General features: G+C 43.2%; 2 protein-coding genes across 7 annotated transcripts in view; both read right to left on the bottom strand.

The window, feature by feature from the left end:
- The window catches only part of SLC6A14 (solute carrier family 6 member 14), a 78,248-nt gene extending 57,411 nt beyond the window's left edge, over positions 1-20,837 (bottom strand). For 4 of the 6 annotated variants that reach the window (XM_082062059.1, XM_082062054.1, XM_082062060.1 and 1 more), the window contains exons 1-3: positions 19,411-19,477; positions 10,988-11,139; positions 7,149-7,245 (exon numbers count right to left, since the gene is read on the bottom strand). The gene's annotated coding sequence lies outside the window, so the exon portion shown is untranslated. Of the gene's footprint in view, positions 1-7,148; positions 7,246-10,987; positions 11,140-19,410; positions 19,478-20,792 lie in introns of those variants that run through there. The other 2 variants (XM_082062057.1, XM_082062056.1) reach the window with 2 other exon arrangements.
- On the bottom strand, positions 15,989-19,537 carry AGTR2 (angiotensin II receptor type 2). The gene is made up of 2 exons (XM_082062061.1): positions 19,411-19,537; positions 15,989-17,740 (listed from the first exon to the last, which is right to left on the bottom strand). The coding sequence occupies exon 2, from the start codon at positions 17,665-17,667 to the stop codon at positions 16,549-16,551; it is 1,119 nt and encodes a 372-aa protein (XP_081918187.1). The 5' UTR covers positions 17,668-17,740; positions 19,411-19,537; the 3' UTR covers positions 15,989-16,548.
- Positions 20,838-27,853: the final 7,016 nt, after the last annotated feature.

The following is a 27,853-nucleotide window of genomic DNA, read 5'->3' as shown; positions in this document are numbered from 1 at the left end:
GGAAAAGCCCATCAGTCTCATTCTTGCAGCTGCTCTTAGAACTAGCTAGAAATTACCCACAAAACAATTCTTCAAAAGAACAGTAACTTGGTAGAGTTGTGTAATGGGTCTTTTGCAGCATTAATTTAATATCGTCTCTGCAGAAATATTTTGTTTCAACTTAAATGAATTAAATATTTATGTTTCTTTTAGTCCAATAGATTCTAAAATCTTGATTTAAACACTGCTGCTATAATAAAATCATGAAATGCCTTGATCTAGTAAAAAAAAAAATATTTTAATCCATTTATTTTGATGTTTTAGAAATAAAATCTATCAGAAAAAATTTGTTAAACTAAGAAATTCGAGCTTTTCATTATGATTCCAAAGAAAAGAATTCTCAGAATTTCTAGACAGACAAATTTTCTTTTTTTATTACATTGTAAAAGCAGGTGAGATAAATGGAATTATTGGCATCATTTCACTTCCTTAGTGCATTCTTACAAATTTTAAGGCTTACCAGACAGAACAGGGAACTCAAAACTATGAATATCCACTGACACAGACTCACTGCTGACCAGTTCCCATCGTCTTTCTCGCCCACAGCTGTCAGGGAGCCTGTGGGAGGTTGGGATGTGTCTGGAATGCAGACATACTGCTTGAGTGGGCAATTTCAGCTTTCTGGTTCCCCTTATATAAAACTGGGATAACTACTAAGCTACATATCTAACCTAAGATTATCCTTGCGTAGCATGTTGTAGTGCAGAGAAACTCAAGACCTGTTTCATTTATCAGTAGGACTAGGACAGTATTAAAGATGTTGTGTGGTTATTGCAAAAAGCTGTATGTATAGGGCTATAGCCCTTCTAGAACCTGAGCGCAGTGCAAAAAGAGACCGATCTTCTCCATCGTACAACCAAAAACTACCATCTCCTTAACCTCCCTCCTCCCCTCACACACCAGCCAATCTGCCCTGGAATTTGGAATTTCGGGCCCAGACTGGGAGCAGATACCTGATCAGCTGTAGGATGCTGGCACGCGTTTGTGGAACATTGTCTGAAAGTAAAGCCTGCCCAGCTGCCAGTTTGCTCCCTGATGCCTGCTCGAGGATCACACTGGGGGTAGAATTATCAAGACCACATGCAAGGCAAATGTCCATGGACTCTGCAGCCCTTCAAGACAACAAAGCTGAACTTCTAGCAGCCTCTCAGAAGCTGATGGCAGACCCAGACTGGACTGGGGAGTAGTACTAGGAATAGAATATGCAGTTTAATCTTCCATTAGATTATCACGATATCAGCAGGTGACATGTTATTAAGTCTTAGGACAGCGTAGGCTCTAAGGGCTATATTTGGGTGTGGGACAGGGCTGCTTTTCTCACATTCTTCAGCTACAGTGACCTCACTGAAAGGGTGGAGGACAGGGAGGAGGACTTCACCTCCAGATAAAGGTGTTTCTGCTGAAACAGAAAGTAAAGGTGGGACTGAGACTTCCTCCTTCTCCCCAGGCCCCTGTCCTACCATATTCAGCCCTTCTCAGGACTCTCCTCTGCTCCTGTGCTTCAGGAAAATTAAAACCCCACAGCCCGCCCCCACCAGACAGAAGCCCACCCACATGAGTGGCATTTGATGTCATATCTTATGCCTGCAGTAGAGGTTGGCACAGAGTGCACCAAGGATGCCAAGACATAGTAACTTTCCCACTGCAATGCAACTGTGAGAAGAACATGGACAACTTCCCTCCTATACAGCAAAGTCCTTCCCTTAAGGGTTTCTCCCCTCAGACTGCTCAACTAATAAGCACCCTTTGGACCTTCTTTGACTTGCAGAGTTGTAGTTGGGAAGAAGTGTTCCCACTCATCTGGGGCTGGTCTAGGAATCACACCCAGTCTGATCAGAATGGAATCTACTTCCCCAGCACCACAGCTGGGGAGCACAGTTCTCCTTAGCTGGTGTTGGAGACCTCCCTGCTGAGCACAGCACAGCACAGCAGCCAGGTGTGGACCACAGAGTGTCATCCCATCCAGCCTGAGCCAGATACTGGGTTTGCAGTCACTTGCCTTGTAGTTGCTCTGTGCTCCAACTGGAGCACAGACTTTCCAAGTCAGTTATGCTCCAGAGGAGGAACAAAACTGTTGCCCAATAGGGAGAGTTTAGTGATTGTACAAGGCAAAGCTTCCAAGAAATTGGAGCAACCAGGAACCTGTTGGCTGCCAGATCAAAACCAAACATTGACCAGTCCATTTCCCTCCCTCCTACCAAAGGTAAATACAACAGCAGCATACTTTTTGTTTATATATATATTCATATACCCCCTTCCCCCAGTTTCCCTCTCATCAAGAAAAACAAGTGACAATAAAACCTCTGACCTCCTGCCTGGTGGGAAAAAGAAAAGGAAGCACTGTCACTGACTGTTGGTGGGATGGTGTCCCAAAGTACATAACTGAGAATTAGAGAAATACCTGTTCAGAGGATTAAGGCCTGCAGCAAAAAGTTTAGAGGATTACACTGAAGCAATACTTGACCAGTTCTTCAGGAAGCACATCACAGATTTTCATGGCATAATTTTGAGGGGCAGTTTTTCTGTGCAGTCTGTGCAGAGACCCAGAGGAACATTCACAGAGTTACACCTACACAAATAATTGCTTTTTATGACTCATTTGAGAAGTTTAGAAGACTGTGCAAAGAAGAGCTGGCCATTGGAAAGATATTAGATCAAAGATCTTGGACAAACATCACTAGATCTCCTAACATCAGGCAGTGATTAAAAAAATAACACAGAAAGACAATTAGGAGGAACTAAAGAAAGACCCTCTGGGGAGGTGTATTCTTCTCCAGTACAGAGCCTGGGACAAATTTAGATGCAGGCATAATTACTGGATGGTTGATCTAAGGGTTTCCTTGGATTCATCTCAGTGCAGTAGTTCAAAGAAACATGTTTGCTAAAAAGGTAAGAAAATTGCCATTGCAAGTCTTTTGGAGCAGATCCTTTTCTCTGAGGAAGCTCTGTTATAAGCCCTTTTTGTACGTGTTGGAAGAGGGAGAAAGAGGGTTTCATACTGGATGGTGAAGGTGCCTTGACAGCCCATCCACACCCCATCTTCTAAAAGAAGACTTATTGGCTTTATTGGTATTACCAAGCATTCCCAACAGCAAGAAACTTCAGTTTCTGAAGCTGAAATGAAGGAAGGAGCTGAAGGAAAGAAAGAAGCCATAGCTTCGCACTTTGTAAAACAAGCAGCAAACTTTCACAGCTGAAGGAGGTGATGTGCTTGTTTATTATTAAGTTCTGTAACAGTTACGTATGCTATATAGCACTACTCTGGTCATTTGTGTAATGGGGTTTGAGGGAAAGAAGATGACAATGTTAACAAATTTGAAAGAAACTAAATGTAAACAACCAACTCTTGAGTCTGACTATATGCAACTAGCTGTGTTAACAAATAAAAGCACTCAGCAAAATGTGTTTTCTATCAGAAGGAAAACAAAAATAAAGCTTAACCAGTTCTCCTGAAATTAAGGAAGGTCAGAAGAAAGAGAGTAACCATGGCACAGGAGAGGAAAGAAAAGTCAAATTGGACACAAAATGTAACTTCAGCTCTGAGGAACGCTAAAGCTCTGTAAGCCAGATGGGAAGACGCGTGAGTAGAGCTGGTCGGGGATTTGCAAAATAGAAAAGGCAAGCTTAAAAAAAGAAAAGTAGATCTGACAAGATCATTACTAACAAGGCTGACTGACTCCAGCCCTGACAGGCCCAGAGCAAGGACGGTCAGGCTCGGCTCTGAAATGCTGACCTGACAACTTTTAAAAGACAGCTTCTGTAGGCTTGAACCAAAGCAAAAGGAGAAAAAGTAAAGTGAAGCTTTGGGTGCTTCTTTCTTTCTTCAGGAGATATTGCAGTGAATGAGACTAATGGACACCGTCAGATTTCTCAATATTAGCTTTAGCTTTTGTTGGAAACAGCAAAAAATCTGGTAGTATCTTGTTAAAAAGAATCTTACAGAAGAATGTTCCATCTTGGCTGAAAAATGGCATTTTTGTCTGTATGTGTTCATTCTTTGTGCAATTTTTATTTGTATTAATTCTTCAGGTTTGCAAAGTTAGGACATTAGCATTAGCATGAAATTTTGAAGCTTATCAGAAAAGCTCCGAAGCATTCCTTCAGTTCTTGTACCTTAAGAGTTTATGAACATTTCCTCAATTGCACAAGACAGAAAACACTGGAGAACTCCGCAGGCAGAAGTTAGCACTCAGAAAGGAAAGAGAGCTGCTGATAAATTTACCAGATGGTATTTATTTACTCAAATCATCATTTGCTTCAGACAGAAGAGGGAACAGCTGTTGTTAAAGGTACAACAGAAAGAAGCAACGAATTTCCTGCTTGTGACTACATACTGAAAAGAGGACTCCACTTTTTAGTTGCAGCCCAGAAGTTCCCTAGATGAGGGACTGCTCATTGCAATGAACACACTAGCAAATACACCATTTGTAGACTCAAATAATGCGTTATTCCTGGATTGTGTTTTGGAAGGGGATATAAAGATACAGTCTGCTGCTGCCTTCAAATGGTGCTAAAAAAACATCAAAATTTCCATCACCAGCAAAGAAAACCATATTTACCTGAGATGCTTTCTGAGACCTTTTGATGACCTCTGTGCAGTGAGAGTTTTTGTTTTCCATGATCAATCTAACTGATTTGTAAATAATACTGATAGCAATGACTCATGGGTGGAGGCACTACTCTGTAGACCTAAGAGGATCAGCACCAGTGCCTGTGGTAACTTCTGACTTAAAAGAGAGTGAGTTTGCATGTGTATGCCTTGGCACATGCACATTTGTTTTCAGCATGTTAAAATCGCATTTAATCACATACGTCATGCTTTTCCAGTCTGTTGGAAAACACAGCTCAGTGGCTTGCAGTCTCTTGTTCCTGATCCCTACCTCACAGTGGACTAAGGGTCTACAAAGAACAATTATAAAACAACAGCCTGCTAATGTTCTCTTAGGCTTACACATTCACAGGACTTCATTTTTAGGATTCACATATCCGAAGAGGTAGAAAATCACTGATGAAGTTCAACCACAAGCCCTAGCTCAATTAAGATTCAATTCACCAAGCTCCTGGTGCAGGAGATAAGAGTAGACAATTATAAACATCCCTCCTATCTTAAAATTCTGGAATTTCAGATATTAGACAGTCAAAGAATAAAAAGAAGACTAAGATCACGCTAGCCTATGTGAACTGTCCTATTCATGAACAGTGGACATATCTAACTGGGATAGACACAGTATGAGCCAAAGAACTCTGAGGTATTAAAGCCAGAAACTGAGTCCTTCAGTTCCTATTAAGACTGACTTATCTACCATTAAACAGAAAACAAACTGCTTTGCTCTGAAATTAGTTTAATACCCAAATAGGTACCAGATTGAGTTAGAGCTTCTATCAAAATATGTTAAAGGGCTGGAATTGTCCCATGAAACTGCTACATATATTTTCCAGACATATTAAATATTTCATTTAGGTATAAAGTAATATTCATATTTGTGGAGTTTGTCACATCAGGTACTCTAATCTTTTTCTGAAGTTATGCAACTTAAAAAAATAATTACATTTGCTATTCCCGTCTCATCTGGAAAACAGTAATTTAGCTCTGCAGCAAAATGCATCAAACACAGAACACAGCTGATTTAATCAATGTGTAATCTTAGATGGAATCTCACCTTGTTGTCTGTTTTACCCTTTACTTTTATGTAGAGTTTTTTTGAGAAGTCCTGTACACCAGAACTCTGCTCTTATTATAATTATATAAAAAATAAAATCGACCTTATTGGAATTCCATGCCAGCAGGGACCATAATACGGACAACACATTATGACTTGTGAAGTCCTATGCTAGCATTCTCCGTGCTTGCAGACACTACTAAAATAAAGTCCTGATGTGCATAGTAAATAATTTTAGGGAGGAAGTATTTTCATGATACTGCTTGAATACGATAAAATGGGCACAAGTGCGCAGAGATGCTGGTTTGGGCACCTTAATTTCTGGTGCTTCAAAGAAGATACTTAGAGTCTAAACTTTGAGAACGTTCCAGCTGCCAGTGACTAACAAGAGAAACTGAGCACCAAAATATGACAAATCTAAAATTTAAGAATGATCATTGTTTGAGACATCTTTCTGGACAACACCATGACTAAGAATGGAACATGGAAAAGTGTCTTTTCTTCTCCCAGGGAAGTTGTTTCATGTTGTATAAGCAGACTAATTCCAGATAGATACAGGCATTTCCCTAGAGTGGCTATAGGAATCCCGATTACCCTGCACTCTCTGTACAGCAGATTTCCTTTGAAAGCAAGGGTGTCACTGGAAACCTGGCTGAATACCTAAAGCATACAAGAACAATGTTTAAGAGAGATACTTGATACATGCCTTGGGGAGCTATTTGCATCATCTACTTTAGTCATCCAAGTGAGATTAAGCACAGCCAGCTAGGAGCTCGATTTCCTTGTGCAGAAAATGCATGAAAAACTAAGTATCTCCAGAGGACAACAAAGGGACATTAGGTCAAAAAAATATAAGTGTAGACCGTCCTCCAAACATACCAATAGCTCTAAACTTCCTTAGAAGTCAATGCAGAAAGAGGAGCAATGCCAGCAGGCAATTCATACTTGTAAGACATGAAACAAACTGCCGTGTCACATTTTACATCACTGAATAACAAGGAAACCAAAGTTCCTGCAGTGCTGGTGGCATCTCTGCTCACAGGTGAGAGCAACCCACAAGGATTTTCTGTAGTGCACCAATAGCTGCTCTGACACCACCAGTTATCTTTCATGAACACTTGTTCATTTACCCTTCACCTTTCACCCAGCTTTGACAGTATTCTGTGGGGTACTGGGCTTTTCACAAATATGTCAGTATAGTTACCAAACTTCTTCTAAGTGCTACACTCAACTTTCAGTAACTTAGAGAATGCCAAATCTCACTCAATAAGCAGTAGTTCCACCTGCAAAATAGGCTGAAATTTTTAAAGTATGGGCAATTGCAATCTGATTTTCAATATCTAACTATCTCTCTTAAAAACAAAACAAAAACCCAAACAAACAAACCCCAAACAAACCCAGAAATAGTATTGTTATTACACTGAAGTTATGTTTGTTATGTTTTCGTACCTTCCAGAGGATTTTCTGCAGCAGCCTACAATTCAGCACTAGATGGCCTCTTTCTTCTTTCAGAGAGGGTCTGAAATGTCATTATATCTCCTAGGGACTTAACGAAAAGTAAAAAAGAAAATTGTTAACTAAATCTACAGAACTCTGTTCAGTACAGTTTTAAGATGAATATTACAAAATAGCTCATTGTTTCCTAACTGGAATACATTCAGTGTAGCTCAGAATACAGAACTGAATACCTGTAACTTGGCTTGCGGCCTGAGCCTTGAACAATGTTTTAACCACACAGCAACCTCCAAGGAGGCACACATAGTATTTCATTTCTGAAAAAAGCCCCACAATGTCCCTTCATCCAACTCAAAGAAGCCAGCACCTACAGATGGGAAGAGTATGTGAAGATAAAACAGTCACTCTGCTTAGGTTTTTCCCAGGCGAGATCCAAAAAAGCATGCAGAGCCTCACCTCTGCCTTTGAACAAAGCTCATACGCTCCAGTAGTGTGGCCTCTTCTTGCCAAGAGGGCTACAAAAGCAGAAAACTGTGATGAATCGTGGACCGTTTAAGAGACTATCATGGATGGTGAAAAATCTGATGGCACTAAGGTTTCTAATGCAGAGACTAGCACATAATAGTTTAATTGGAGCACTTAGCTTTCTTGAAGAGGCTAACGAGGAAACGAGGTATTAATGAGGCATTGCCTACAGCAAGAGAGGACTCTGGTAAAATGGCTCCAGGAAAGGGGTTCTTAATTTGTCTTTTGGTCTTTCCCAACCACAGAAGGCACAATTACTTTATTGCAAAATCACTGTGCCTCTGCAGGATAGGTTTTGTGCTAAACAAACGGCTGCAAGTACATTCAGCCTTTAGAGCAGTATGTGCTGTTACGTGAGATCATATGAGGAAATAAAGCCTATTTTGCCATGGTGTGGCTGAACAGTGACTTCCTCTGTCAGTAGAAATGGGATGAATTTGTTTACAGAGCAGGTAAATGCTTCATGCCAGGCAGAGAATGAAGACTGGAGCCTACAGAGCCACTAAACTAGGAGCTAGCACACTGGTGATATGCAACAGGCTGCTTTTCTGGGGAGTCATATGGACACCCCCGCGAAGAGGAGAGTGGTTAGTGACATCTTTTGGTCACCGCCTTAAGGAGAACACAGCTCCCCTTTCAGCCTACTGTATCTCTGATTTAGCTCCACTGCTTCTTTGGAGTGTTTTTCTCCTTGAACCCTTGACAGGGAGGGTTTAAGACCCCAATGAAGTTGAACACAGACTTCCTCTATGTGCTCTGACTAAATATTGCTTCTATAAAGAGCCTGGAGACATAGAGGGAAAAAAGACAAGGAAAATGCTCCGTACAGCAGCTGCAGGTGTTAACTATGGGCATTATGCTACTTTATTATGAAAGGACATTAAATGTTACTGAATTTAATGTTATACAGGTTGTTTCAAAAAGATGGACCCAATTGCAGAGATATGGCAATTTCAAATTGGGTCCATCTCTTTGAAACACCCTGTATTTTCAGCAGGTCTAATGTGTGTACCTGCAGTAATGTCATGACAAATTTATAGGACAGGCACAGGTGGCAACAGGAATACAGTAATGATTTATGACAGGAGCCACAGTAGGGGGGAGCTCCAGGAACATCCTCTCAATTCTTCATGAGTCTCCAAGTTCATCTCATGTGATTCACTGGGCCATGTGTTACCAGTGTCCCAATACACCAGAACTAGTTCTCGGTGCTGTCTCCTGTGCTGCCACCTAAGGAAAACCCGTGAACATACCTCAGTAATTATTCAGAGGCTTTCAACAGACCCTCATGCTGAATCCTGTTTGTTCCACATGAACCTCTGACACTTTTTCAAACAGCAGATTTTTTTTTTTTGATGGTATGCCTTAAAAGAGTCTTGCCTAACTCAAGTGCTATCTCAGCAATCGACAGCGACATGATTTCCCACCCAGCTTGGGTATGGATAAAATCTGCTCCTGCCTTCAGCGTGAAGTCTGCTCTGGGTAATCTGGCAGCTGAATTAACTACAAGGCAGCCCAACATTAAGAACTTTCCTATCTGTTTTCATAACCTGTTTGTGTTTCCATTTCATCCTAGAGAGAGTTACCTGAAAAGTATCAAATCTCAGCTGAGTACCTAGTACCTAGAAAAGCAGCTAGTTTTCTTGTAGTTCAGATCCATGTTGGACTCAGAGCTGAAGGAATAAACATTCCTGACTCTTCTGGGTAATTTCTTTTCTGGGTGTTCCAGGGGGTGAAAGAAAGATCTCCTGCAGGAACTGCAGGGAGTGAAGATCAAAATAAAATCAGATGAAAGACTGTCAAATCCCAGGCTGAGAGCCAGTGATATCCGTGGGGCTCTCCCCAGTTAATATAACACATTAAGTATCGTGCTCTAAAGTCTTTTTTCCTATACTTGTCTTTGAAAATAACTCCCTTGTGTTGTATCATTTTCCCAACAAAAGCCCACATGTTCTGAACTGCAGCAGTCTATTACCACAGATGTGAAAGAAAACCAAGTCTTTGTACTATTAAACATGTTGATTATATTACAATGTCTATCTGGGTCTGAAAGTAGATTCTTAAGTAGACCTTTGACAAACATGTAATATTTACTGCATACTGAACTGCACATGGAGGAATCCTCTTCAAAAGAAGCACAAGCACTTTGAAGAACAAATTCTGCACACCGTACTCATCTAAAAGGAGGACATACTCATCTAAAACATGGATATTCAGCATTTCCTGACAAAAAAGAATTCATGATGCTCTAAAACCCTGGAGTTCACAACAGTGGAGGTTTGTACAGAGAGCCAAACTGCACTGTCCTTAGTTTGGAAAGAGCTTCACTACAGTCAGTGAAGGTGCTTGCAGGGTAAGATGCTAGCAGCGTGAGGGGCATGAGATGTATTTCATTACATATAAAACTTCTTAAAGAACTTACCAGATCAAGTCAAACAATACAGAGTGTTGCTGCTCAGCATCTGCGAAGAAAACCTACCATGTTCCTCTGCAAGTGAAGAACCTAGACAGTTTCACACCACATAAACCTCATCAAAGATTTTTGGGAAGCAACAGATTTTAAGAGTACAGCTGAAGTGCTTTGCTGTCTCCAGAGACAGTGGTAGTTGCTACATTTTTTTTCTACTCTGCCACAACACAGCTGCATGTCTAGCACATGCTGTATTCATAATTTTCACTTTCCTGTCATTGCGAAAGAGCTGCGTGTTTGGATGTTGTCCTAACGCTTAACGCAGATGTTTGGCTGTGCTTTTTGAAGGAGGCTGTGTGGAAGGAGGCTGTGTGGAAGGAGGCTGCATCCTGGCTAGTGGGACACCCTGATGTGCTGAGGGCACGGGTGGCTGTGGCTGATGGCTCCTCATTGCCCAGCCTCAGGGTTCACATGCCAGCTGCCCACATGCCAGTTTGCAGCAAAGTACAAAGGGGGAAGTTTAGGGCACAGACAAGTTATTTCAGAGTTCAGCCCCATGCCTCCAGCACAGCAAACACATTTACATAGTACTTCCTCCAGGATGAATGAACTGCATTATATGTGGGCAGATAGCTTCAGAGCACAACCTCAGAGGCACCTCTAGGGAATGCAGAAGACACTGCTAACCAAAGTTTAAACAACAATAATAATGTGCTGTTTCTTCTTCCTTATGGATATATTACATGTAAGTGACATCTCTCAGTTTCACTGCATTAAGTCCCTGCAAGCTCTCCCACACCCCATTCAACAGTAATTGTATCTTGTATATCAAACAAATCTCTGTCTAAATTAATTTAATGGTTATACCAGTTTTCTTCTTGCTAGAGAGGATCCTTACATTTATCACAAGGTGAGTCTGATTTCTAGAGGCAGTCTTGTCCTCTCTATCATTTTTAGCCGTCTGTCACGTTGACTTGGCAGCTGTGTTGGATAAGTCACATTCGCACTGTTGCAGTTCATTAGGTTGGGTAATGTTGATTTTCTTATTTGCTGTAAAAACAAATATTTCAATTTACAATTGTCAAAGCCAAAACTCACATGGGATCCTGGCTTCCCATAACTACTTGTCTTACAGGCATGGAGCTGAGCTTTGCACATGTTTGCTTAAACTGAAGAGCTACTGGTTGTCAGTGAGGGAGAGGGGGTAAGTTCAGATGTATCTCACAGGAGGTAAATTAACGTCACGACACTCATCCACTTCCATATTAGTCTGCTTTGTCTCTGTGAAGTGTTTTGGGGATTAACAGACTTCTATCCAGAGCTGTCTCAGCCGAAGAGAAAGTGGAAAGTAAACATTTGAAAGAGGCAATGAGAGAGGTTGGCTTGCTCCCTGTCCTAGGGTTTTCCACTCCAAGACCAAGGTCCAGAAACATTTTAACCAGGCCTGTTCAACTGCCTGCTGGCTTCTCGCCCCATATCACTGACAGTGTGCAGACAACAAAGCCGAAAAAGCTGGTTTTGTAAGCTGAAGGACTTATACCACCATCTATGGTCTTTGACAGATGTAAGGGCTGATATTTGAAGTGGGCAGGATTACAGCTTAGGCACAGAGAGGGAGGGAGGGAGGGAGGGATGTCCTGTGGGTTATCAAGGACAACAGTGCTGTGGGAAGGCGTCTCTGGGCTTACCGTGCAGAAGAAGCATAAGCCCCTCTGGTTTCCATTCTTAGTGACCATGGCAGCAGGTGTACCCCATTGGAACATGAGTCCAAACACCCCAAAGCCCTGCTTCCCAGTGGCAGTGAAGCTGAGGACACTGCAATACTGCAAAGTGGTGATTACAGATGTGGAAATGCCAGTGTGGGAGAAGGTCTGAAAACACCTCATTAGGCAAGGTGAATGCACACAGGCTTGTTGCTGTCGGCTGGGTATTCCACAGGGTTAGGCATCACTTTCCTTTGAACACACACATACACACAAAAACCTGTTGTTTTGCATAAACAAATCTCAGTTTTTACTCAAGGGTTGTGGCGTTTGCTTGTTTGTTTGTTTTCTTTCCTCTTTTGATTCTAATGAATCCTACCAAACAGGGGTGAGTGTTGGCTCTCAGCCAGTTACCTCACTGGATGTGCTGCCAAACAGCAAGCTGATCGACTGACTGCTGTACCCAGAGCAGGGGATACGTGATATTGCAGACAGCAGCCCTGGGCTCCTTCTCTAGACAGGTATCTCTTAAAAACAAGCCATAGGAGACTCACAAACCCTTCCTGGAAGAGCCCATGGGCCGGAGCAACAAAGCCCCTCTGTTGCACCCATCTGGAACCTGCAGCAGGCAGATGTGAGGAAGGCACATCCCGGGACCTTGCTGAATGGAGCAGCCTTTCCCAACAACAGCATTCATTTTCCACCAAGGGAAGGCGATTTGAGATGAGAGCAGCACGTCTGCCAGCACAGAGGAAAGGCTGCCAGACCACCTCAATCCCCAGTCTTCAGGTTTCCCGCATTCCTGCCAAAACCACTCAAATACAGTATCCAAAAGTCCTCATTTTCATGGGGAAATGTGAGCAGTTCACTTGCTTCGTGGCACGTCCTCATCCTTCAGCCAGGACCAGGGGACATGTTGTGAAGAGCAGCCAAGTTGTGGCAGTCGGCTACAGGGTGGCAAGATTATATTCCTGTCCAAAATCTGAACCGAGGAACGGGACAAGTGTGCTCTGAGTGCCAGCACAGGCTCAGGCTGTGTTGACTTCTCAGGGAGAACATGCTGTACCAAACATTTCTTAGTGTGTATCTTATATAAACAGAGCATTTAGTTCACCACCCGGCACTTGCTCATGCTAATAAATGCCAGTGAGTTTCTCTGCTTCATGTATTTAAATCAGCTCAGGGACACACACAGGATGCTCAGTTTTGACTGAGACTCTTTCTGCAATTCTTTTCGAGTGAAAATAATCAACCACAGCTAGAAAAGGAAGCCACATGCAGGATTTGCTGTGAAAATATGACAGAGACCAACTGACCCTTGTAGGAAACCATCCCTCCCATCCCTCTTTGAGGCAAGACCCACTGAGAGGCCCAGAAGTGCTCCAGGACATTCCTCTCTCCAAGGAAATCCTGCTGCTTCTTTAGAGAAATGGTTTAGTGCCAGTGTTAGGTTGACAGTCGGACTCGATGATCTTGAGGGTCTCTTCCAACCAAAATGATTGTATGATTCTACTACTCTCAGATTTTACTCCAAACCTACCAGCATTTCCACCTGGTAGGTCACAGTGCACCCCTTCCAGAGTGATTTTTTCTCTGCACTAACACTGACTGCACTAACACCGACTGCACCATAGCAGGGCAGAGTAGGCACAGTCCCAGCCAAAATCCAGCTGTTGCTCATAAATTTGTCTCACTGTACTTACAGAGTGAGCAAGACACTGAGCAACCACACACACTCCCAATGTCCCTGCAGAAACTGCATGAATCACTTGAGGAGATGATCTCAAGGCAGCGGGGCTCCCAGGCTTCGTGCACTCTGCCAAAGGGCTGCAGGGCTCCTGCCTCAGACAGGCTGGCTGCATTTTCTAGGAGTGCCTAAGGGAACACAGGGGTTGCAAAAGAGCAGGGTGGGAAGGGGAATTGGGGTCTGAGAGAGGGAGGCTGTAGCACAGCACAATTACTGAAATCATTTGCAAATACCAGCAAAATGTTATCTTGAAAGGAAAAAAGTAGCTTCTAAATTTGCGAGGAAAAAAAAAACCTACTTAAATTTTTGTCTGCATTCTTTTGTGGAAAATCCTGAAAAATTAAACACAACACACTGAAACTGTGAAAAAAACAAAAACAAAAACAACAAAATAAACACATTTTCCACTAAAAATATCTGAAAAGTCCCATGAGAAACTTGAGCATGATGGAAGACATTCATAGAGCTCAACATTATTCAATTTGTTCTAAAAATAAAGCAAAAGCCTTGATAGAGCACCTCCCCAACTTCCATCTCAGATTCCTCTCTACACAGATTTTTTTCTGGATGTTTGTTTAACCACGCTACTCAAATTCGTCACCTATTAGAGATACAAGGAATATCTGGCAAACAGAAATACCACACTCACAGGGTCACTTGGTTTGTCACTCTTGCAGAGCATGACCTTCAGGATAGACTTCTTTTGAAACTGCATTTTGAACGAAGGAATTTTCCTCACCTCTCAGTTTTGCCTCCCACTTAGTACTCTTTTTTTGTTGTTTCCCTGTATCTAGGAGAGTAACATGAAGTGCCAGTGCCCCAGCACCGATGAGCGGTCAGTAATCCCTGCCATCCAGCTGCAGCAGTAGATGATGCATCGCTGCTCTCTCCTCAGGAAAGCTTTGTCCTCATTTTCTTTAGCCTCTCACAGACATAAATGTAACTGAATCTGGATTTCAGGTTGCTGTCATATTTCCTTATCTGCATAAGTCTACACACCAGGCAGAAGGCATGATACTTGTTAAAACTGTTAAAAACTCTTCTTGAGCAGGCTCAAACTGACATGTAGAAAATGTGAGGTCTGTGTTTATCTTGCTCGGGATGGGCACAGCTGAAGCACAGGTATGACTGGGGTCAGTTTAGCTTTTGTTTTGAGACTACAAAGATGCCAATTAATGGCACGGTTGTGTTCATTACTGACTTGTACTGGAGCAAAGGTAAAAAGCCTCCACAACCTCTTATTACTCCTGCCGCTTTGAACACCTGATACTTTTCGTAGTATGATTTGTTTTGCTGTAGCACGGCCGTATTGTTGTGCTCATTGCTAAGCAATTAGAAGTTTGTCCTTCCAGAAATGTCCAATGCCCCAGACACTATTAGATCCTCGGAACATTTTCAACAAAAACATTCCATGGGAGGGAGCGTATTAGCGGCTTTTCCACTTTCTGGGACAAGCATGTCACCAGCTACATACTCCAGTACAGAACACCAGACCAGGACAGGGAGAAGAGGTTATTTGTGGTCAAGCCCACATTTTGCTAAGTTCTACGCAAACTTTTCATCTCTCTTCGCTCCAATACTGGCACATTTCTTGCATAATCCCATTTTCACAGGCACCAGTGAAGAAACTTACCCCCACCCAAACAGTGAAGGATGCTTCTTCACTAGGTTCCCATGGCTTCCAGGCACCAGACAGTGTTGGGACTTCCAAGGAAGCCAGATCCTGGTTACCCAACTGGCAGATATGATTTTTGACCCATAGACTCAAAATTGCTAATGAAAGCCTCAAGAGTAACCTGTCAGATAGAATCTCTTGAAGATAACAATCACCCAGGATCACCCAGCCTGGGGACAACATGCTGGCAATTGAGCAAGTTGTTAACAGATCGTTCTTTTAGATTGAGCCTATCAAACATGATCCTTTCTGAAGTGTCCAAAAGGACAAGTATCTCTTCAGCAAACAAATATTTCAAATATTTTTAAATATTTTTTAAACTGTGACCTCAGAATAGAATCAGCATTTTCTAAATACTATTTCCCCCCCCCCTCTTTCTTTTATTTACAAATAAGTAAATGCTCATACTGAGATGTGAGCCAGTCTTAGGAGTCACACCACAATTTTGCTTTTGGGTGTCAATACAGAGTCACATAGGCTTTCTGCACCCAATACCCCAAAATTACAGTAGTAATCAACAAAAAGTCCAGACAACCAGCAAGTCCTTCCCTCAAAGGCCACTGGACAGTGCGTGAGACTCAGCATGGCCATGTAGCAATAGGATGTAGTATGTTCGGTTCCTGGAGCAATACTGTCAGAAGTGACCACATTGAATGACAGCAAAGGACCATCAAACCTAAGAACCTGTTACCTGCTATAAGTATAAAAACACGCATGTGGTTGTACTTTCCCTCAAGGATACTCTCCTGCCTCCAGCCGTGTGGAGAACCATGTCTCCACCTGTTCTCAGGGGCCCAGGCTAAGCAGACAGGAGGTATATTTGATGCATTTTACATATGACACTGCTAGCCATGTATTTTTTAAAAAATGATATGTGTATATATATAAATACAGGTCAAAATATTTTCTTACAGCTACGTGCAGAAGCATCTGCACTGCTTTATTTACACAATCTCTAGTGAGAATATATTTTAGAAAATCAGTTTAGGGTATGATACTCAGCACTGACACAATTGCAGCTATCATACAACGGCCGTTTGGTATATTTTGTCTTTTTGTGTTACACTAAGTACTCGCCCGATCTTGGCCACGCACAAGATGATATTTAAAAAACCATCAATGTATTTATTTGCCAGAATCTTCCCTCTATGTAAGACTTGAGTGCTCATTGCGGAAAAGAAGGAAGAATAAATCCCCATGTATGAGAAAAACAGATTATTTTTCAAACAGCTGGTGAATGAACGGGCACGAAATAAAGGGAACAGGAGACAGGAGTGTCACCACTGCAGGGACAGCCAGCTGCACTGACATCACCCCACATCATGTCCCAGTGCCTACAGGAAGGACTCAGGCCCCACTTCCCTGCCCACAGGGATCTCAGCATCTTTGAAACAGCTCCCTTTCCTCAAAGAAGAGCTCTCTCTATGGCTGTTGAACTGATAAACTCTTCGCTTAAATAAGTGATGGAGCTTCTCCTGGAACTGGTTCCCAATAAAGCAGTACAGCAAAGGATTGATGCAGCTGTTGGTAAATGCCATGCAGATGCCAAACGGCAGTGCTGTGTCGATGATCTCTGTCATGTCACAGTTGTTAATGATGTTCATATGAGCCAAGGCATCCAAAAACGTTAAAATGTGGAATGGGAGCCAGGAAATTAAGAAGGCCACAACAACAGCAGCCACCAGCTTCAGGACTTTGTCCCTCTTCTGCTTGTTTTTCCCAAACTTCTGTGCTTTGAGCAAGTGCCTCCTGATGCAGATGTAGCACGTGGTGATCACTGTCAAGGGGATGAAGAAGCCAAGTGCATTTTTCAGGAAGGCTGTTGCCACAGACCATTTTGCATAACTGTCATGAGGAAAGGCCATAATGCAAGCATTGACACCCAAGCTTTCAATGTAGTCAGTGTCACGGAAATAAAATGTTGGAAGGGAGGACAAAGAGGCAAGGCCCCACACAACCAATGCTATAAAATAAGCTTGTTGTGGAGTTCTTCTTTGAGAGCGAATAGGATGAACAATAGCGTGGTACCGGTCCATGCTCATACATGTAATGAAAAATATACTCGCAAACATGTTCAAGCACAGGACAGAACTGGAGATTTTGCACATGAGAGACCCAAAGAGCCAGTTGTACCCCTGCGCATAGTAGGTAGCCCAGAAGGGAAGGGTGGCGAGGCACAGCAAATCTGCCACGGCCAGGTTGAAAATGTAGATATTAGCCACTGTTTTGGGGCCCCTGTGACGACAAAGGACCACAACCACCACGCTGTTGCCAACCAACCCCAGAACAAAAACCACAGAGAAGAGTGCTGGAATTAGTGAAAACTCATAATTTGAAGAAGTAAGTGGGCAGGGAGAGGCTGAGCGCAATGCAGCCGATGAGTTTGTCAGTGCTGTATAAAGGACTTGGAGAGTTTCTCCGGTGGTGGTGACCAGGGAGTAGTTTTTCTGCATGTTGGTGCTGGTGGAAAGGGAGGTTCTGCAGGAAATACATGTGCTAGCAGCACTTTTCTATCACATCGCTCACCTGCAGATCAGAAACCATGTGTTAGACATGCACTTTGCAGCCATCTTACCTCTGGAATCACACAGTTACAATACAATAAAAAGAGTTATAAACTAGGTCTGTAAGCTGAAATACCAAGCAACCCTACTGGATTCTTTTCTTCTGTCCCACTGACAGGACATAATTAGCCCTAGGGAGGTCACAGCACTTTTTAATTAGCCCGGCAGGGAAGCAAGCAGCCAGGCTTTATCTGTGATTACAGATGGTGCTTTCTGCGGCCAGCAGAACAGAAAGATTATTGACGCAGGGGCTGCAGACACTTTGAGAATTTCTGTGATCGAAGGCAGCACCAAATCTCCTTGTGATCCTTTTCTTGTCTTTCTCATACTATTTTCAGCACTCCGCATGGTTAAAATAATGTAGAAAGGCAGCACTGTCAGTGGGGATCAGGTACTTCACACCTGAGGGTCTCATGGGACTTCACAGTTCATGAAAGCAGCTTTTTAATAAGGCTATTAGGAAAGCAAGCTTTGACTTTATTTTAATTCACAGGGCTGGATACAGAGACAATGAAGGGTCTTTTAAAAATGTCATTTACTGTCAGAGTCCTTCTCAAAGCAAATCTGCATCTCCTGCCTTCATGGCGGCTTTTAAGCACAAGAGTAAAAGAAATATTTTCACTGTAGATACAAGCAACAGACAGTCAAGTACTCAGTCCTTGCAGGCATTGGATTTGACAGCAGCTTTTGCCATTCATTTAGAAAGATCAGTTTCAGCAGGGGAAAATGTAGCTACAAAACAGCTAAAATAGAGTTAATTGCCAGGTCAGTCCTTGTTTCAGTTCAAGAGCTCATGTCTGCACTCTAGCAGGGCAGTTTTTAAACTTTAGGGCTTTAGAATCAATAGAGAAGATATCATACCCAAATATTTTATTTTACATAATAGAAAGACAATTACTTTTAAATTAAATCCACATGGAAGCAGTCAGCCATTTAAGAATTCTCAAGGGGCTCTAAAAACAACAGAAATTTTGACTACGACGACAGAATTGGGTAATGATTTCACATATAATAGAAGGCAACTGATCATTTAAAAAGTATTTTTCTATATTAACAGTTTAGTGCACTGTAGCCTGTCACTTGCCCAATGCAATATATGCAATATGCTACTTTGAATATAGACAAAAAAATAATTTTCATTATAGTGTCTCAACAATGAAAAATCAATAGGAGAATATTAATGCACATTTCTGCAGAGTGACAATATTTACAGTCCCAAATACTGTATCACAAGCCCACGTTCTGTAATCAAACAGGTCTTAAAACAGAGGAAAGCTTTTTGTTTGGGGGGGGCAAAGATTCAGGAGAGGGTCTAGAGCTCCATTTCACCCTTATCTCCTGAACTCTTCACTTCAACCTACAGAAGCCAAAATCTCAAAACTACTCACAAAGCATTACATATCTAACTTATTCCTAGTAGAAGGACCACAATATAATTAATTTTAGCTAGATTACTGACAAAAAGGTTTCACGGACAAACACGGTCCCCTCTCTGCACATGGACAACTGATGGTTTAGAATTTGCTTCTAAACTAGTAATTCCTGCTATTACTTAAGACATAATGAAGCATTCTATCACAAATTGAATTAAATAAATGGAAATTATGTTTTAACAGCAGATAGAAAACATACCTCTCAAACTTCACATTTGCCTGGATGTAGCTCTAGAATTTCACGCTCCTTTTTTCCTCTTTTCTTCTGGCGAGTATAACCACCAGCAATCTGCTCTCTCATATCTTCAGTTTTCCCACTGGGAGACTTTAACCTACATAACTCGAGAACTGAAATATGAACGCCTGCCAGTTTCTTTTCCTTTTGGAAGCAAAACAGTTTGAGAACCCCCCCTTTTTGAAGGCCACGTGAGTGCATGCAGTAAATCAGGAGAGAGGAACAAGACAACCAAATAAAAAAAAACCAAACAAGCAAGCAAGCAAGAAAAAGGAAATTCACACAAATATATCTGCTGTTTCCTACTGCAGCTCGTGAGCCAGGAGAATACACCCACATGCAACTGCAGTCTGCCTCCCAGGTGTACATGTAACATGTGTGAGCCTCTGTGCAAGGATTCGTGTGTGTCTGAGGACAGGGGGATTCCTGTGCACTTGATGGAGCCCCGGCACTTTCTGACACATTTGAGAGTGGAATAGGCTGTTAGTCCTGGCAGAGCTGAGCTTAGTGTGAACACACAGAGGCAGAAAGCAGAGGAACTTCACAGCATTCACACCAGTTTTGCCTGTGTAAGGGATCTGATCCCATCTCACAGTTAGTAGGACGGGAAAGCCACTGCTCAAGTCCTTGCAAAGACATGCATGCTGCTGGAGTCGAGGAGGGCAGCAGGACAAATCCACGTGGCAGAGAGCAGGCTTGGCTCTGAGGCCACAAAGAGCAGATCAGCACAGCTTACTCTGACTTCCCATTCACACAAAACTGAGTTTTCACATCTGCTTCTTCCCTGCGTCACAAGCTCCACCTGGCCCCAGCCACCTCTCCCTGGAAGGAGCAACAAGGCGGCTGCTGGAGGACAAGCACGGACGCAAAGTAAGCAGCCGTAAGCCTTGAACATTTTGCCCTGATATTCTGAGTGTGATTTCCTCTGCAGCAGCATCCTGTCTACTGCGGACACGTGTGCTGTGCTCCTCAGGTAAGGTTGCATGTGCCACCTGGAAAGCAACTGCAGAAGTCCTTGCCAGTGATGTGTCTCTTAGCCCCAGCCAGGTGCTGCTGGCTGGCCATCCATCACCAGCCACAGCTGGACCCAAACTCATCGCATTCTTTAAACACTGGCACAGTCTCGCAGTGAGAGTTATCCAACTGTGATGGTCTGGGGGAACCCCAGTGCCCGCCCTTGCTCTGGGGCTGTGCAACACACCAGAGGCATCACAGGCTCTATAATCAGCTCTGCTGACACCAAGGTGACCCAGAAGACAGATGCAACAGAGAAAATAGCCTTTTGCCAGCATCTTCAGAGGAACCAAGGGCTGAGCAGGCTGTGGAGGACAAACATTTGTACCCACCTGTGTCTTTGACCCAGAAAGAGCTGCAGAGGGTGCTGGAAAAGCTCATCAGCAAATTCATATACATGCCCTGGAGGAGAGCACTACTTCTCAAGAGAGTGAGAGGAGTCCTTGGCAGCTCTTGGCTTTACCTTCCTCATACAAAGAGATGAGCTCTTGACATTTTCTGTGAAAAAGGAGATCAGGTTATTTAAAGAAGGGGAATCCCATGCAGCATTTCTATTTATCACAGTGCAGCTGATTTACTGCTTCATGAACACAATGACAAAGCAGTCAGGACTGTCAGGCTGCAAGCAGGCATAATGCCTGTGCTTGGGGAAAACACTGGAAGGGAATAAAAGCTGAAACAGCTCAATGAAATGACATGCTGAGAGCAGATAACACAGAAACAGACCCAAACCTCACAGCTGTCTCGAAGGAGGGTAATATCAAATCACTGCACAGGATGGGAGACCTTATCTGTCTCAAAGGCTCAGGCACTGTGTGTCACAGCCAGAGTTAGACAACATATATGTCAGCACATCTTTGTCATCTGGAGATACATATGAAACTCTTCAATGCACACAGTCACTCATTCCATAGATATTTAGTTTGATTTTGGGTCATCCCTTCTTCTTTCCCCACTCATTCCTTCCCACTCTCATTTGAGGTTTTCATGGAAAAGGCAAAGGAAAGAGTAAACAACCTGGCACCACTGTAATTTGCATTACTCAACAAAATATGAAGAAAGCTTGTAAAGCAGACAGTAACATCCATACTAGGTTGAAGGTTGAAAAAGTCAAGACTTAACTAAAAACTTTAAGATGGAGATTTGCACTCAGTTCCTGCAAACTACAACCACTACCAGGAGACTTGCTGTTTTGTTCAAGAGGCGTTAAACAGATGATGCACCTGCTAGAGACACACTGCAAGAACTCTTTTCTTCTTCAAACCAAACATCTATGAACCAGGTCAGTAGGAGCATATAGGATGTGCAAGTGCAGTGGTCGCACATGCGCCTGCAAAGGGAAAGAAATGCGCCTTTTGCCACCAATCCCCCCTGTGCATACCCTGCCTTGGGTCTGCAGGGCTGCTGACTCCAGTGATCTGAGATGTCTGCACTCACTCTGACCCATATTAATTCAATTTTTACTAGCAGTACGTGACAAGACATCCTCAGCCAGGAATGCTTGCTGCTGGTTGCTTTGCACACAAACAACCAGTGAAAGATCCTACTCTGTCTCTCATCAAAAATCCAGCATGCATTGCAAGCAGGGGAAAGAGTCAAATGCATGGGAATGTTTATTTTTCAAAGATAACAAACACCAATTGTTTACATTCAAATATGTTTTCCTTTCCAGATGCACTTTTGATCCTTACAGATACCAACTGTTTCTATTCTGTTTTACCTCCAAAACTGTTTGAAATTTTGTGCTGGGTTCATAGCTCTTACTAGATGAGACACAGGCCTGATGCACCTGGTGCAATGGGGGTCACACCTTGGTCTGCTCTTTGCCAAATCCTCTCCCATTCTTCCCCCCACCAGTGCTCGATGTATTCAATTCCTTATCTGATCCTAAGTTCTCACCCCAAAGCTCCATTTGGCCACTGTATATACCCCTTTCTCTCTTCTATTTCTGACACTACTTCTTTCTTCCTCTCACTATTTCTGAGCATTGCCTGGATACGAATGGCTGTGAAATAGAAGGTACACCCAATATGGACACCCAAGCTGTCCATGCACAAGCCAACTTTTTGCCACGCAGTTCTGCAGCTGAGCTGATGCCCCCTGAGCTTCCAGGATGTTTGTTCAGCTCCCACAGCCAGGCTGGTAAATCCAGCACATGGATCTGCTGCATCAGAGCCCAGCACACAGCTCAGCACAGCGGTAGAGTCTTCAGGCTTTTTATAATACAATTCATCTGGCTGCAAAGTTACAAAAGCTGGGAGATTTTACCACAAGACCACCTGCTTTATTTTAAATGATGAGGAGTTAGTTCTTCCCAGGGCATGTATTTGGGGAAGGATTATATGTATGTATTTTGTATCAAGAAAAAGAACAAATCACCATTCAAGAGAAGCAAGAAATTTTGCCACAGGTTTGTACGCAGCACTCAGGTTTACCTTTGTGTCCTCAAGCCCATACACCTGAAGAGGTTACTAGAAGTGTTTAAAAAGCAGCAACAACAATTAAAAAAAAAAAAAAAAGAAACAACCCACAACAAAAACCAACCCAAAATACCCACAAAAACCACAAATACACACAATACAAATAGCAACATCTGATCAGTTGTGCACATTAAAAAAATAAAAAATAATTAAAAAATTAAAAGTAAAAAATTAATGCCTTCCAAGTCCTGGGTCTTGGTTTTTGCAGGCAAGTGCTGCTGTCAGGGCTGGAATATTCCAAACAGACAATATATCCAACTGTACCAGCAGACTGTCAGAGCCAGCTCTTGAGGTTCAACCCTGCCAGCCTGCCAAATCCTCAAAGCAATGTGGGATCCAGATACAGACTGTATCCATGGAAGTGATTTGTTTCTTTCAGAGAAAGCAAGAGGGGACAAAAAACTCTCTCACAAATATGCTCCTCAGGATTCATAACCCAACGGAGGTCAATGTGGCTCTGACCCCTTTGGTGCTGATTTACAGCAGGACACACTGACTCCCTGGTCCTGGAGCTGGTGGCAGGAGCTGGGGACCCAGCACACACACACTGCCATGGAATTGATGATTTCCATCGTGCCGGACAGTGCATTTGCATTGTGCCAAACAACAGGCCTTTTGCACAAACTCACTGAAACCACCCTGCCTGCAGCTGGGTTCTCCCAGCACTCCATAAACTTTTATATGCATTCTTCCTTCCCACATGTTTGTTTAAGGGTGTCTTTAGAGATTAATTGCTCAGTCTTGCAAGTAATATTGGAGTACCTACCTTGTCATTCCCCAGCCCCAGAGCACTCCTGCAGAGAAGGCTGCTTTCTTGCATCCTTTTTGGGGCCTTAGGGAGTAAAGCAGTTGTGAGCAGCAACCAGTTGAAAACTGATGGTCCTGCTCACACCCAGCATCTGTGGTTCTTACTTTCATGTGCTGGATCTTACGTACGTATGTACGATCTCACTGTCTCACGTACCTCTGAAGCATGATCAGTTGTGACAGTAGGTGTCTCCAAACCCAGTGTTTTGGCCAGGAGGGAGAACTACTAGCATTTTTAAAGGGAAGAACTTGGTCAGTGTTTCACTTTCCTTCCTGAAGCCACAATTTCACATGGAAGCACTGAGCAGGCCTGGGGGAAGTTCTGATTTTCCACTGCACAGCAGAAAAGCAGTGAGCACATGGGTCACCCAGCTAGGACCCACCAGTGCTCTGGTCCCATCCATCTGCTGGAATAAGTCAGGTTTTGAGGCATTTCAGTGTCTAGAGTGTGGCAGAGGCAGTTCAGAGGGAAGAGGGATGTCCTTTCCACTCCCAGCATGCAGAAAACTTTTCCAAAGCATTTCTTTTATGAAATGTTTGTGTCCAGCTGATAGCACTGCCAAGACTGAGATATCCTCCATGACGTTTGTTCAAATAATTGGCCGTAAGCATTTTACAAGTTACTAAAAGTAGTAAAGAAAACAAGCACGTAAGTGACTTTGAAAACATGCTTCCCCCATAGTTATCAAAGGCAGCGAGCACACGGCTGCCCTGGTGCCACCGCTGGCTCTCAGGGGGAGCACCCCAGCACTCCCAGCCTTGCTGAAGACAGCAGGACTTGGCCAGAGCACCATTGCTGAGTGCTTCAAGCTGTGATCCCAGGTAAGGATAAACCACCAGGCACCCAGGCTTGCCCACAGTGGGCGTAGAGCCTAAATCCCACGATGCTGCCATGGCCGAAGCACAGCATTCCAGCAACTGAGACCTGCTCCGCCAGATCACAATGACAACACACATTCAGCTTTCATAAAGAACAATTTTTCATCCCAGACAATTTTCTTCTGCTCACTTCTCCCTGAGCAGTTGCTGTCATGAACAGCAGAAGTCAAGATGCCCACAGCTTGTGGGAGAGAGCTTCCGCTTGTCTAACTTCTCTTTTATGACAATTAAAATATGTGTATATAACCCAGCATTTAAAGGATGTAGGAGCATATTTCACTTTTCTCTTAGGGTCTCAAAGTGATTTTTTTAGGAAGAGCTAGATCTCCATGGCCAGTTTATAGAGTTACGGAGTACCCAGAGGTCTCTTTTCAGAGATTAAAATTAAAAATCTTCCTATTTTTGATATTTTGAACTATACTCATTGCAAGCATCATTTTAAACTATTTTTGTCAGGAATTTCTCTTATGTACCAAAAAAGCTGAGATACACATGAAAGAGAGTTCATCAATTAAATAAAGCTTTGGGGAAGTCAGAATATTCCTGACGCTTGGGTATTCCAACTTATTTAACCCTTCTTTTAATCAACAAAGCTATTAAGCGATTCTGCTTACCCAGCCTTTGCCCACTAGAAAGTTTAAAGAAAGCAAGTATTGCTCCTTTAAGTTATTAGACCAGCAAGATGAAGTAGATGTTTGGAGTTCCTGTGTCGAACTTCAATCCTGTAAAGAGAATACAGTTCATTAAAATCTACAGTATTTAGGCAAAGATCTTGACATCAGCTACAAACAATTTCTGAAGTGGGTGTGCTGGGCTACAAATCCCAAATGTCAGATAAATCAGTCACTGAATACAAAACACCATAATGGTCATGCAATGAGTGGAATATATTTTAACAGAAGATCTGCAGCAGCTCAGCATTTCCATTAAATGCTAACACCCATGCATTGTGGAATCCTTGCAGGGAGCAGCTGGAATTGCCAAACTCATGACAAGGTATAAAAATGTGGTTATTTTGATACTTATGGGCTTCCTTGGGCCTACAGGCTCTGAAGCAAGGAGACATTCTGCAGCTGTGTTGTCCTGTTTCACCAGTGTATTTTAGTCCAATTAAGCAACATCTGGCAATGACGAGCTCTAAGAGCTGCATGCTTTTGGCCTCTGAAAATTTCCAATATGAGATCAAGGAGAATTAGAGCAAGAACTGGGCTTAAATACTGGCTTGAACACGGCACCACTTCTGGAATTACAACCAGAACTGAAGCCTGGGTAGAATAAAAAGGCCACCAGAGGAAGCTATCCATCTTCTTCAGCCTGAGCTACAAAACCTCAGCTGGAGGTGAGACCATTCTTAACAGATACATCCTGCACAGAGACTAGCAGAAACCTGTCGGCTTCACAGGGATGCACAGGCAAAGTCATGGAGCAATGGATATTCATAGCTGTGCTGCAGCAGGAGGCAAGAGAAACCACAGAGATCCCAGCAAGCAGTACCCCCTCCAAAGTGATGGCCTTGAAGGAGCAGTCCCACTGAGCCAGGAGTACAAAAATAATAATAATAATAACAATAACAATCACCCACCAAAACCTTTGGCATGGCCCCAAACATAAGCAGCTGGATGGAGCAAGTAGCGTGCGTCTCCACCTTCCCTCCGGCACTCTCAGGACAAGCCCTTTGGCAAGTTGTTGTCACTGCTGCTCTCAGGGTGAAAATCAGCTTTTGGCCCCTAGTAATAATGCAGTAAAGCCTGTCTAACTAAATAAATGACATTGTTTACAGCTGGAAGATGATGTCTTTTAAACATTGTGGCCATCCCAGCCAAGCTTCCAGGCAGAAGCTGTTCTTTGTGGGGTTGTTGCTTGCAAAAATGAAGAGGAAAACAGAACTAGCTGAAGCACAGTGATTTAACAGGACAGGAAACCTAATCTGCTTCTGCTGATAAAACAATGGATCTGCAAATTTGTCCAATTCACACTTACCATTGGGCATATGATATATATGGGGTTTTATCCCCTGCCTGGATAGAGCAGAAGAAAGGAAACTCAAATCTGTAAAACATGAAAAAGAAAAAAGCTGAGACAGACCACAAAACTAAGAGTGGGGAAATGCACCTGAAGGGAGGGGGCTGAGAGAAACACCTTCAAACACATAAAAGCATGAGAACTCCAACAGAGATGTGAGGGGGAAAACAAAAACTAAAATAATGAGAAAAAACAAGAGCAGCAACTGTGTCACTGGTTGCCCTGCTGACACATTAGCTGCAAGGCCCAAGTCCAGTCCTCTTGGCATCATAAGCAAAATAATCAGCCTGCAAATTGCTGATCCCTGGTGCATCAGTCAACCTCTCATTATTGCACTTTTTGTTTGCAATCTGGATATAGGACAAAAACCAGGGAGGGACCCAAGCCCAGCTCCAGCTGCTCAATGGCATCTTCAGCACAGCTGGAGGTAGGCAGTGCCCTGGGAAGGGCAGCGTTACCTTGGGATGCTCTGGGCATCACCCATGGGGATCTTCTTTTACCACTCATAGGTGGTTCAGGGCTTATCCTGAAAAGAGGCTCCAACAGGACACAGCATTCCCCTGTACATTCCTGGCTGTCAGGGAGCAGGAGGCTTGCACAGCTCCTGATAGCCTCTGGTTTTACCGCAGGGGAGTCACAGCTCCGGATCATCAGCCCAGGGCACCCACCAGCACGTGCAGCCACAGCAGGGCGGGAGCCCCATCTCACATCCAGATGGTAGAGCCACTCAGCTTCCTTCACTGAAGTACTAACTAGAGAAAAGTACAAAAAACCTCCCCAAAACCAGAGGTTTTGTTGAGCGAACAGCCAAGAAGATCCTGAGAATGGTGATGAACCCAGCAGCAGGAGCTGCTCCCAGACAGATTGCAAGAGAAATCTGTTACCTGCTGCTGTTTACAGAGGGCAGGAGATGGGGAAAATCACTGTCAGAACGTAATGCTTGACTAAGAGATCTCCCTGCCCCTCAGTAATGCTCTTCATAGCAGGACAGCACTTAATCAGCTTTTATCTGCCTAAAGACTTGATCCTCATTGGTCTGGAGCAGGAAGAACAGGCTAATTTATTTTCAGTGTGCACTAAAAGCACAGCCCAACTGATCCTGCAATGCTCGCGGTTCACCTATACAAAAGGTACATGTTCTTTTTCTTGCCTCCTTCTCTACTGTCCATCAGGTATTAGATGCAGTGGCTGACTTGTGGCTGGTC

Source organism: Streptopelia decaocto, assembly GCF_964273445.1.
Source record: "Streptopelia decaocto genome assembly, chromosome: 10".
NCBI classification, from domain to species: domain Eukaryota; kingdom Metazoa; phylum Chordata; class Aves; order Columbiformes; family Columbidae; genus Streptopelia; species Streptopelia decaocto.
This window is presented reverse-complemented; position numbering and strand designations above follow the sequence as displayed.